Raw genomic sequence first — 13,231 nt, 5'->3', positions numbered from 1 at the left:
CATCGGGACAGGATGGCACAGTATTAAATAGGGGAGATGTGTTCTGGAATCTGATTGGGTTCAAATCCACCTTCTACAACTGCTTGTGATGAGGTCTCAGGTATGTTAACTTCTGAGGATCAGGACTCTTGAAGGGAAAGGAAGATCTTTTGGGGGACCTAACTTGTGGGCTGGCCATAGGAGTAAAGGAGACAATGTTTGTACAATGTTCAGCACAAGGATTTCATAGTAAGCACTCAGTTAATATTAGATCATTTTATTCTTATTCATTAGTACATATTCAATAGTTTCCCAGATTTTAGCAAGATGCATGCATCAGGGGCAGAGTACATGGAAGGAATAAATCTGAATGGAGAGAAAAGAAATCGTATATGAAAAATTAGCTGGTGCTTTAGTTGTAGTACCGTGCATGGGCAAAATTGCCCTGCAACTTCTTTTGGATAATTAATGTCTCATGAGCTCAGAAGCACAAAAAGGTCAACCTGTTAGGTCACTTCATGGAGAGAATGTGTGAATCATTTTGAATGAACATTACAGTCGACATGGCTCTCTCTTTTCCCAAGAAACAAACCACAGATCAGTGTTGTGAGAGAGAACAAGCACTCACCAGTGAGTACAAGTTTCAAGATCTGTTAGAAAAGCCGGGAGATGCCTGCTAAACCTGCAGTCCATCATATCACTATTCTATGGTTACAATTTTCAGAAAATTTGTTCAATAAAATTCTCATAATAGAAATAAATTAATTCTGCATTATGAACTGACTAACTGGAAGAAAAAAAAATGTTCAGCTATGATGCCATACAAAAGTATAGAATCTGGGAATAGGTGAGAGTTCTGACATGTACCTTACACTAAATAGTCTACTAATCTCCAGACGTTTCACTATTAAGTCTTTAATAAATTCAATTTAAATAGAAACTGACTTGGACATTCATCTCTTTTTAACATGTTTGATTGGTTTACCTGATTCAAAAATAGATGTCCTAGAATTAAATTTCCACATGAGCAAGATTCAGAAAAACATCCAAATTGATACTGGGTGAATCGAAACTTTTTTAAGGTAAGGTTTTTTTCCTCTAATATCTAGGTTCATGATTCATCTCACAGCTAGAATGATAACTGAAGTTAACAATAAGGGGAAGGTTTGTGGTATGAAAAATTATCATATAACTGAGATACAGAATTGACTAATGATTTACTTAAAACTTAGACTTTACTCAAAAGTAGAAACAATTTTTATGACTTTTCTAAATAAGATGAATTTTAAAGCACCTACAACAATGTCTCATCAGAAAAAGCACTCAATAAATGTCAGATTAAATTTTAGTGGAGTACAAATGAGCTCTTGACAGTGCCTAACAGGAGTTCCAGTTTTTTATTTTACAGTCCTTGTTTATGACAATTAATCCTATTAAATTCAACATTTACATATTTTTTTCCTTTCTCTGACCCAGTCCCAGATCCCAAGAAAGCAACAAGCAATAAGCCATTGATAAGAATGAGTAAGCAATACATATGACTTTGGTATCTGCCTAGGAAATAAATTAAAATAGGTTGAGGCAAAAGAGCACAGGTCCTAAAGAATAAGTAGCTCTTAATATTCTTTTTAATTTAAAAGATTCTATATGTAAAATTGTAGACAGATATAACAAACACACTTTATCAATGACACATTCATAATCAACACATAAAAATCAAATGACAATTCAACTTCATTTCCCAAACTTAGAATCAATCAACCCCAAGAGTGTTCTCACTTACAATATTCATATTAATTCATTCTGAAAATATTACTACTGATTAATATAAACAAACACAAAGGCTGGTGGAGCCCAATAAGAATAGGAAAATGGACTGTATTTCCACACATATCCTAGTGATAGAAAATTCATAAAGAACTTCACTTGCATGGAACCTAATACACTGACAGTAGTAATGTCATGAGATGTTTGGCCAAGAGACCAAAAAGTTAACACACTGGAAACTTGACAAGCTGGGAAGCCGACCGAAGGATAATTAATCACAACTTTAGAGAAACCATTGGATGGTTAGCATCCTGTTGCTAGGCAATGTTTCTGGCAGCAGATCTCACATCTTAAAGAACTTGAACATTTTACTTTTTAAAATCGTTATTTTTTAAATTAGTTCATTAATTTGTCAACTTTTGGGTCTCTCAATTAGCTATATAGCTATGGGAGTTATAGACTATCTACTTTATAGGAAATAATTATATTGACTGGATGTCAATATGTATGATAGCCCTCACTAAAATAAAAGTTTTGCACTCACCATGTAGTAAATGATAGAGTTTGCATATGGTCATATAATAAAACGATTCAGAGAAGGAAAGATGCCTTCAGTGAAGTGCCTAATGCTGCTGAACAATGAAATACAAAATATATTTGAGGTTGATTAAAATATGAAAGTAAATTCAGGTACGAAAATATCTTTACTCTGTAAATGCCTAAATAGGACTTAGTACTAAAGAAAATATCTATGATAAAAGACAAATGTAGGAAACTTTTGACATTTTATACATATCACTTGACTATCAGAGCTGTCTGTATTTGCTATTGATTTGGATTGTCTTCAAAGTATCATTAATTGAACTTTAAAAATAATAACAAGGAATATCAGATCATTGCCCCCAAAGAAAACTGGATTGGTTGGAGTAAGAGCAGTTATTTATCAGTTTTGTGTTCTTCACAAATACTCTCAACATTTGATTGACAGAATTCATCTATCTTTGTTGAAACTCTCAGCCTGATTCCGGTTCCTTTTGCTGACTCCAACACATGCCCAGTGAGGACTGAGGCATGCTGATGAGTACCAGTGTATCCAAAGGACAGCTCTCAACCTCCAACAGGGGACCATGTATGTAGGCAGTTAAAATAAAGCAGGAACTACTCACAGTCCTGTTCTTTTTTGCCTTGTCACTTTTCTCCCCAAACCATTAATATTAGGTTGATTTTTCCCACTCTGTATTAAAATGGTTTTAATGTGAGATGTTTTTCAACATTCTCCCCACCCCCTTTTTTTCCCTTTCCAATAATTGGACTGAGATTTTACACTCTTCCTTTCCTCATCCACAGCTAGTACAAGATGTAGATTTCTAGTAGAGAAGAACTGGAGAGGACTGGGAGGAGACTGAGTGTTCTATTCAGGGTAGGAAGAGGAGAAAGGGAGGTGGGACAGAGGCGGAGCTCAGCCACAGAGCTGCAAATCAGATAGATCATGGATTGGGGGAAATACTATTGCTTTATATTTTGGTACTTTGTCTTTTCTTTACTTTTCTTTTTTTTTTTTAATTATCCAACTATCTCTTTACTCATAGGGACAAACGAGGCTACTGTCTTGTCAACTCTTTGCAATTAATTGTTCCTGATTAGTGATGCATGAATTGAAAATAAACTAATTAAATTTAGAAAGCAAACTTTAGTCTTCCAAATATATTTGGTCTTTTACTTTCTCTTTTGATACTAACACTTTTAGTTGATTCCAAATTTGGTCAATTTATAAGAACCAAACAAAATCACCTCCAAACTGTGGCTTACTTGATGTTTGGGTGATAAAACTAATACATGATTGACTAGATTTAATGTTACATTTTTACATACAAATGTTCATCACAGTTTAAGAATTTGAAAATATTTTCAATAACTAGCCTGAGTCATGTAATTTCATTGTCCTGGCCATTTAAATATTCCTTTGACGTGACTTATAAATTTGTTTTACAGATTAACTTGAAAGATATGAAGACAAGCACACTCATAAACACATGAATGATCCAATAAACAAGCAACAAAAAAGTCCTACTGAGCTAGGCAAAAGCATTATTTCTTCCTTGTTGAAGGTATCAGCATATGCTACATCTTATGTTGCACAAGTGTACTCATTAAATATTATGAAATGTACAGCAGGCCGGGAAGCTCTAACTAGCTAGTCAAAGTCACTCATACCTGTGTGTTCGTATTTATGTCGCAGAAGGGAACTGCTTTTCTGGAATGTCTTGTCACATAAGTCACATGCATACATGCCACTCTCTGTCTTCTTGATCTTCTTTCGAGACAGACAGGAATCGGAGTCTGTCATGTCATCTAGGCCTGACATGTAGTCTTGTGCTCCATCAAGCAATTCTCCCTGTGATATAATCACATAGTTCAACACAGTCTTTTTCTCTTTGTGTTTACACCAAACAACTCTGCATAGGCTGACATTTGGAAAACCTAAAAAATGTTAGCTATTTATCGATCTTGTTTTTTAAAAAAGTTATTTTCCCTGAACAATATACGAAGCCTCACATTTCAAGAAAAATATCAGCCTTCTCTGCCCTAAATGGTAGAGCTTACTATTTTCCAAGGATAGAAATGGTCAGCCCTGAAAGTGGAAAAAACATAAATTTTTCTAAAATCCTTCTTTTTCTATGCCAGGAAATATCCATGGGTGAACACTCACCATCAGAATTTGTGTTTTTTCCAGCATGCTTTACTTTAGAAATGATCTGTAGCTGTAGAAACTCCATTTTAATTGAATTTTATATTTAGGTACAAAATGTTATTATTATGCAATCTATTTAAATGTATGTCTACCAACTAAAAGCCTCAAGCTATATTTTTATATTTAATTTTCTAATTTGAAATAGGGAATATTAATAACACTTTTTATCAATGTTCTATCTATGTTAAAACAGCCTTCAGCATTGAGCAATAATGAATGTGGATCAGTAAATTATTAAATTTCTTGATATTTATTTTGTCTTGATCCAAAGGAGTGCAAACTTGCATGATAACATACATTTCCATTTGCTAGCCCACAGTTCAGTTTTCTTAGACTACGTTTGCACTAATTAATATTAGAGAAGATTAAATAGGCTTAAATACATTTACAAAGAGGGCAGATGTACTGTAAATTGGAATACTGGAACAGCTGTTACAGAGGTGTACTGCCACTTATGCTCCTGTTTTGCAAATAGGAATTAGACTGCATAATGCTAAAATGTACCTGCTTTTGTATTAAAAAAAAACATAATTATTTAGTAGTTTAAAGAATAGGTAATAAGTCATGTGGAATGTACAAAATATTTTTTAAATGTTCTTCAAAATAAACTCTTCACTATAATATAGTATATTTCAAATTTATTGATGTTTTACTTGCAAATTGCAAACGTCTTTAAGAGCGAGTGAATATTATAAACTTTAACTTTTAGGACCTAGGTAAGTCCTACCAAAGTATTGTTATCAATATACATTTTTTAAAAGCAGGTGAGTCAATCTAAATAAACCTCAAAAACGTTTACATTTCTTATTTATTTTAATAGCAACTGTGCTTACAGATAGAGCACTGTGTTCTACTTTCATCTATTTGCTTTCTAACCCACTTAGTTTTAGGTTCACATTCTTTTTTAAGAGTCTTTTCTATTTCTCCTGATATTTGTTACTGAGATTTTTTTCCTTTGTGTACATAATCTACATAATTTTTTAATGTCTCTGGTACTGGGGATCAAACCTAGGGCATCACATTTAGTAAACAAGTGCTCTACCACTGAGCTACATCCCTAGCCCAACAATAATTTTCATCTCCTTTCTTCAGAGCAAAAAAAAATCTCATCTCATTACCTGAAATCCTTGTTTCCGCTGGTACTTTCTCCTTTGCTGCATTTCAGCAAAGGTAGCTGCTCCAGTTGGGTAGGTATAGGCCATATGTGGTAGGAAGCTCATCTGATCCAGCCCCGGGTATGGTCGTAGCCCAGGGATACTGGTCTGGACTGGCGGCATGAAAGTGGCAGGGGGAAATGCGCTTTGTGGTGGAAGGGCTGTGTATAAAGGTTTGGCACTGAATGGGTTCATGCCGAACACTGGGTTAGTGCTTTTGTTGTCCAGATTATTTGAATTCGAAAACTCCTTCTTGATAAAAGTCAAGTTCAGAGGCTCATCTGAGTTTTCAGATGATGAAGAAACACTGTTATGGTCTAAATTTATGCTACTAGCTTTTGTTTTGTTCTTTGTGGCTATAATACTTTTGGGTTCCTTCATTTGTTTTGGTAATGACAAGTCCAAAGGCTCAGCCTGGAGCTCCTCAGAAGAGAAGCTGTTTGGAGTGTACGAACTACTGTGGGAGTTTTTAGAAGATGTGGAGGAAAGATTTAAGGGAGAAGGAGTGTTACTCCTTGAGTGGTCCAATTTTTCAACTGGTTTAATATTGGTAAAATGGGAAGATTTTGTTAGCCTGAGAGGAGGATCACAATTTGTCACACTGTTGTGGAGTTCTGCTATAGATGGTGATGTTATGGAGTCCATAGGCTTGACTGGAGACCTGGGTAGTAAAGAGTCTTTTGTGGGAGGGTTGCTATTGGGAGCTAACGGCTTGGAGTTCCTTTCCAGTGATGGTGACCTGGAATTTGAATACTGGTAGACTTTTCGTTGCTCAAACCATTCCTTCACAAATTCCTGAGGAAGGCCCACAGCAATGGAAATTTTCAGCAGTTCATCAGAGTTGGGCTCCATGTTCATAGCATAGTATGCTTTGAGTACAGACATGTGGTCCTTGTATGGGTTGATGGGGCTTGTCAGTCCTTTCTCAGAAAGTACAGATGACAAGAGGAGGGCTTTATTATCAACAAATACTCCAGCTTTGTTGGGGACTATGTTCTCATGAGGTTGCAGGACTGCCTTGATCTCTTCATTCATCTTACAAAGGTAACGTTCATGCTGATGCAAGGGAATGGGGCCAGGAAAACTTTCTTTACAGAACTGGCATGAAAATGGAGTGGATATGTTGTGGTTCTCAATCATTTTATCATCAGTGACCAAATCTATTAAAGTACGTAGCTTCTCTTTCTTTATATTACTGATCTGTCTCCTGGAGTCAGTAGTCAAGCTCTGGAGGCAAGCTTTGGCTTCATTGACTTTTTCTAATGTATAGTCAATAATACTTTTAGTGGCACCATTATGACTCACTACTGGAAGACCAACAGGTGGAATATTAGGAGAAGTTACTCCTTGTTCCTCAGGTTGAGAACATGGGTCCTTCATGTGATAACCTTTCAACTTTGAAATCTCTTCAGCCTTGCAGTCCATTTTTTGTCTGGAAACCGTATTGTCCACAATCTGGAGAACCTTTTGTACCTCGCTTAAATTACTATTCATTGTGGGAAATCCGAGTAAAGGGGCTTCCATTCCTACACCTAAGTGCTGCATTGGACTCTGAGCAGATGGATGAACTCCTAAAGGGCTGGTGGCTCCAAGCCCACCATTCATAAAGGGACTAGTGCCACTGAACCCATGTGTGGCCATAAGAACTTTATAGTCATTGAAGTCTAGTGGTTCTGTTTTAATTTTCAGTAAGCCTGTTTGTTCAGACATACTAAGTGGTTTTCCATTCTCCAACTTGTTTCTTAACTGAGTAATGGCTGAATTAGTAGGAGAAGAAGAAACAGAATTAGGGGAAGAACCCGTCTTGATATTGTTTCTCATTCGGCCATTTACTGAGATTAAACCAATGCATTTCTTACTGCTGATGTGTGAACTGTAGGAACCCGAATGGGAGAAGCGTTTCTTGCAGTTTGGGCACTCGTAAGGTTTTTCACCTAAAATGATAATTAAAATTAAAGTTACATTTCCTTGATTAGGTAACAATTGCAGTTGCTGCTGAGACAAGAATCTGTGAAAGCAAATGAAAAGAACACAATGGGGGTTCCTCTACATTCTAGGTGCTTAGATTAGAATTATGTGACCATAAGCGCTTCTGGGCTTTATCTACCCTGGGAGGACATAATTCAAGATGTTAGCAGTGGAAGGTGAAGGCTATCTAGGCCTTTTTCCGCTAAGATCCCAAATCTTGTCTTGCCATCGGCAGCCTCCTATTTAAACAGAGTGTCAGATTAATGTGTGGTCAATAGCACAATAAAGATGTCACAGTATTTAAAGGGAAGTGTAGTCATGGCTTTAATCAACTCTGTGGAGATTCCATTGATTCTACCAATCCAACTAGTTCTTTGAATAGCGTCCAATTTGGTAATAAAATGCTTGGCAGAGCTATCAAACTAGTTATATAGAAGAAATCTCAGTGGTAGGATATGGTTCTGTGATACACAGTTCTCAGGAATCAAGGAGCATTTATCATACACAAGCTGTTATGCAAAATTCTTCAACGTTTTCTTTCATGATTGGGTATCAAAAATGAGTGGCTTTCAGAGTTTGCCAGCTGACTTTCTTCAGGTCAGAAATACTTAATCCGGAGAAAGGGTTTTAGAAGGACAAAAAGGAGCCTCTAGATTTAGTAATAAATCAAAGCCTTTGTAATTTTTAAGAAGAATAAGCATTCCTCTTCTTTTTATAAGACAGGGTTATGGGTGGTACCATAAGTCTACTTCATGAGGTACACATAGTTTATTAAATAAATGGGTAGTTCCAAAAAGCTACAAACAGGTCTATGTAAAGTTTAAGTAATCTTTTAAAATTTCTTTTATTAAAAACAATGCAAATGTGAGTGCCAGCACCTCTGCTACTCACCACTGTGAATTCGCAGGTGCTCTTTCAGATGGTGTTTATACTTGAAGGCCTTGCCACACTCCGTGCACTTGAACTTGCGATTACCTGCTCCTTGGGTTAGCATTTGGTGCTATAAAAGGAGAAAGACTGTCATCAGTTTTGTGTAGGAGGAACAAAGAAAATTTGTTACGAATATTTTTAAAAGGCCTCTATTTTTCAGACAGGCCAAAAGGTTTGAGTGCATGCTTATTTATCTGCCCAGTCTTTCAGAGTTGCAATAAAAGTGATAATGTTGGTAATAAAATTGGAACAAATAAAAAAAAAGTGCTTTCACATGCTCATCCAAACACTTGCTTTACAATTATTTGTCATCTCTTTTTCAGAATGTTTCTTTGACCCTTGAGAAGGTGTAATTGTAAAGATGTTTGTGTTTCTTTGTGTTTACTGCAAGATCTAAAATCTAAAGATTCCTTGCTAGAATGAAACAATTTTGTTGAGGAAAAAAAAATGTTGCCTAATAATAGTCCAAAAAAAGGCAAGGAAAAGAAAAAAAATAAAGAAAGCCTCACACACTAAAACAAAATATTATTGAACTTTCTGAATCAGGTTAGAAGTTTTTCTTATAATGAAGCAATCTGAAATTTAAAGAAGAGCAAAAAATAAATAAAATCCCCACATCAAAAACTAATAAACATTGACAACAAAAAATGTGGACTGTAAATACTTTTGTTATATGGTAAGTATGTTTAAATATTCCATTCATTGTGCTAGGAGCACATGTAAACCCTGTTTTCCTGATGTGTGTTGCCTATCAGATTTGTGTCATTATTAAATGTAAGAGACAACATCTTATGTTATAACTGCTTGAGCAGTTTTATCACAGGCTAGTAGGAAAGACTTCAACGACTTTTCATTTTCCTTTTAGGTAGTGTGCAAAGGAGTAGGGACCAAAAGAAAAAAAAAAGTTTGCTGAAAAGACAAGTTAAAAGCAGTAGATATAATCAAACACAGCTGACCTTTTTGAACAAGGGGGGAAAAAAGCAGTGTGACTTAGAATTCTGGAAAAAAAAATACAGTCATCTACTCTGGATGCTCAAGGTAGGAGGTCAGCCTTTTTCAAGCAGCAATGACACAAAAGCCTTTTGCAAAAAGACAGCACAGAAACGGTATGACAACTGCTAGGGTGTGCTGAATCTTCCCACATTCCTAGTGAGACAGATGGTGTTACATGGGACACAGGGAGGTTTGTTCAAACAGCAGCAACCTTCAAAGATCAAGCGGAGCCCAGCCCGCCGAGCGCCATTGAGGGACCAGCGCTCATATGTTGCTGAGTTGCATAAACAAACAGCAACAGCTGCTTTGTCTCCCCCCACAGCCCTCAGAGGACTACTATAAACTTTAGTTGTGCCACTGTTAATATGATACAATCATTTTAATTTACTAATTGTAAATGCCATGAGCAAATGAGGGGACTTTTCAACACCAAAGCTACCATTCATAATGCGCCAACACAATCACACTCCTGCATGTGAAATTTAAAGCAGTTATGCTAGATAAATATCTAGGCCTACCCCCGCTTTTTTTTTTCTTCCTGTAGTTTTGTGCATAGAAGCAAGGGAAGAAAGACTGTTACATAAGTGAAGCTATGCAAACATATTATTTTTCATAACTGATCTTTGAAAAACATTCAGGTGACAAGTCCAATCAGATGTAAATGGAATGATTTATATGAGCTTTCCTGTTAAAACAGTAAAATTCCATAATGTAGCTTTATAATCATTGTTTGATTGTGTTTGCTGATTCCTATTTTCCTTGTTCAAAGAACATAAAGCCCATAAGGAAAAATAAGAATTTTATGTAGAATATCATGTTTAATCATTTTTAAAACAGATATGGTATCAAGCTTATATAGGGCAATTCCAGTTCTGTAGGGCCAGTTATTGTGACTTATGATACACCACTTCTGTTACCATCTGAACACATCATAATATCAATTTGCGGAGTCAATTCTCCCAGGAGGACAGAAAGAGCAATTTTGCTGAGACATTTAAGGGATGCTGTGAATCAATCCTATTCAGTCATTTTAAGGATTTAAGAAGCTATGATTACCTGTACAAAACAGAATTCTTATTTTTAAAACAAGTAAGTTAAAAGAAGCAGAACAATTGTAACATATCTAGCTACCAATGTGCACACCAACAAGGGATCATTTAAAATGTACACCCAACATCTTAATATTATTCCAATTATATATATATATATATATATATATATACACACACACACACACACACATATATGCCATACTCCTTTTTTATTTTGCTTAAAATAGATTTCATAAACTAGTAGCAACTCGTAAAAATATTCTAAGTGATTGAAAGTGTTATATGACAAATGAAAAGAAACACTTGGTTTACTATGACTTAGGTCCTATATTAAAAAAAAATTCTAAGAAAAAGTAGGTGAAAAATGGAATTAAAATTGCTGAGATGTTTAATAATGTATAATTAAAATGCTACAATTTCATTCACTTTTTGTGGAACATAAAAATGAAACTAAAGTCAAGTTAAAGTGCAAATAAAATTTCTAAATTAGAAATTAACACACTCATTCGATCGTGAACATAAGACTATTAAATCATATTAGAAGAGACCATCAAAAAATCATTTAGACCTCAATTAAAGCTATTACCATTAAAAGATCTGCATCTTCAAAATGCCATGAAAAATTAATAATGATTGCCAATCAAAGCAATATCGTTTCTCTAAGGGGTTATTATAGAAAGAAATCACTTAAAACCAACCCCCCACCTGATCTGTCCCTGGCTTGTGCGTCACCATATGCCGCTCGAGCTGGGTGCGGTAGGCAAACGTGTAGCTACAAAGAGGGCAGGAAAAGTTCTCCTCATTCTTCTCGTGGCGGTACTTGATGTGCTCCTTCAGTGATGTCAAGCGCTTGTAGCCCCGGTCGCAGTAGGGGCAGGTCAGCAGTTGGGCAAAAGCATCTGGAGTTCCAGGTGGCAGGTCTGTAGCCGAGAGACAAGAGAGAGAGAAGCGGGCCAAAAGGTCAGTAAATCAATGGCAGTTAATGGGCTGACTGCCCGGGATGGTATGACAGGAATCACTGCAATCTGCTCCACCAGAGTGCCATCATTGCACCCGGCCTCCTCGCACACCAGTCCCCTTGCACACCCAGGACAGACTTGTCGGAATCAGCTCACACCGTGCCTGAAAATTAATTAATTACTTAAGCTTTTTTTTTTTTTTTTTTGGGGGGGGGAATTTAAACAGCTGATAAATGAGGAAATTCTTTTTAAGTGACTGACAGCTTCTATGAAAGCTTTAGCCACATATTACTTGGAAATTCACAGTGTGAAGGAGCTTTTCAGGTGTCAATAGAGAAGAACAAAAGGTGAGGGTCAGTGTTTCTAAACTTTTTTTCCCTCAAAAGTAAAATATTTCAGAAAGATAGGAATACATTTAGATATTTTTATCTCTTAGAAATGGGCTCTAATTGTTCTTGTTCTTTATTGGATGTACAAATGACACAAATTTGCTGACAAAAAAATTTCACAATACCCTAAAATTACAGTTCTAATCTTTGCTCATGAAATTCCATGCCTCTGCAGCTGTTCTTCAAATTTTAAGGTAAACACCCAGGCATGTAGTGCATTTGTAATTGTAACAGCTGCAGAGGTCAGTGTAGTGGCTAAAAATGAATTACAGCCTCACCATTTTCTTCTTGCCCATTGGCCTCTGGCGTGCCAAGGCGAGACAGCTCCTCAGGGGCTTCTGGGTAAATAATGGCTGTGTCACTGCGCTGAAGGTACTCCTCAATGCTGACTGCATGGCCATCGCGTTCCTCCAGTTTTCTTTTGGCAAAGTATTCCTCAAAGTCTGATGTGCAATTTGCATTCTTAACTGAAATCATAAAAGGAAAAATGTCTTTTCAGGGCCTTCTTCCTCAGAGCCCACGTCCATCTACATCATTGTTAATAGCAAATGCTGACTTGCAATAAGACCACAAATACCTGGTTTATTTGTAAGAAGTATAGAAGATGACCAGTTAACTGATTACATGCTTATTGTTATACACAAAAAGAGGATACTTCATTTTAAGTTAAATAAGTTTTTTTTTTTCTTCTGAGAATACTAGTCTGCATAATTCACAAAAAAAATGAAAGAAAATTTAAGATGCTTTTAGTAAAATTTAAAAGATCTAAGATCTTTTTTGTATGGCATTCTAAGATCCATAAACATTCGAGAGATAATATAAGCTCAAAGCTACTTTAGTGGTCTATATAAAACTTCCTTTTCTTTTAAGAAAAGTATATTTAATTTTTTATTGTCCACTAAACATCCCTAACCACAGATCCATCCGGTTGCTAAATATAAGCTTTTAACCCTCCACCCTCTGAATATCACAGACAGCCAGGAGTACATAGTCTGAGACAGATGTGAAAGGAAAGATATTACTAGAGAGATAATAATGTGGACTTTGTTTTTAAAATAAAAATCACAGAATGTGGTAGTTTACCTTTCCCTAAAATTTGAATCTTCAGCTCAGTATTTTAAAGCTGCTGAAAATAAAATTAAGCTCACAGCTGATAAAAATAAAATAAAAAGTAACAGAGGGAGTTAAGAAGCTGGCAATGCTGCTGTGTGATTTTGATATGTTTTTAACTTTTGCAATTATGACTCCATTCCCATGAAATGAATTATAGTTGTAAACCAATTTTAGC

General features: G+C 35.8%; 1 protein-coding gene across 2 annotated transcripts in view; it reads right to left on the bottom strand.

The window, feature by feature from the left end:
* Zeb2 (zinc finger E-box binding homeobox 2) overlaps positions 1–13,231 on the bottom strand; it is a 131,353-nt gene that overhangs the window by 7,331 nt on the left and 110,791 nt on the right. For both annotated transcript variants that reach the window (XM_046426855.2, XM_046426856.2), the window contains exons 5-9: positions 12,222–12,410; positions 11,301–11,515; positions 8,512–8,620; positions 5,617–7,586; positions 3,961–4,141 (exon numbers count right to left, since the gene is read on the bottom strand). In XM_046426855.2, coding sequence (XP_046282811.1) covers positions 3,961–4,141; positions 5,617–7,586; positions 8,512–8,620; positions 11,301–11,515; positions 12,222–12,410 — 2,664 coding nt within the window. The remainder of the gene's footprint in view (positions 1–3,960; positions 4,142–5,616; positions 7,587–8,511; positions 8,621–11,300; positions 11,516–12,221; positions 12,411–13,231) is intronic.

The sequence above is a fragment of the Marmota monax genome, unplaced genomic scaffold (assembly GCF_021218885.2).
Source record: "Marmota monax isolate L192 unplaced genomic scaffold, Marmota_monax_Labrador192_F-V1.1 WCK01_AAM20220418_F8-fsc00048, whole genome shotgun sequence".
NCBI classification, from domain to species: Eukaryota; Metazoa; Chordata; class Mammalia; order Rodentia; family Sciuridae; genus Marmota; species Marmota monax.
The sequence above is the reverse complement of the archived record's forward strand: the minus strand, read 5'-3'. Positions and strand labels throughout refer to the sequence as shown.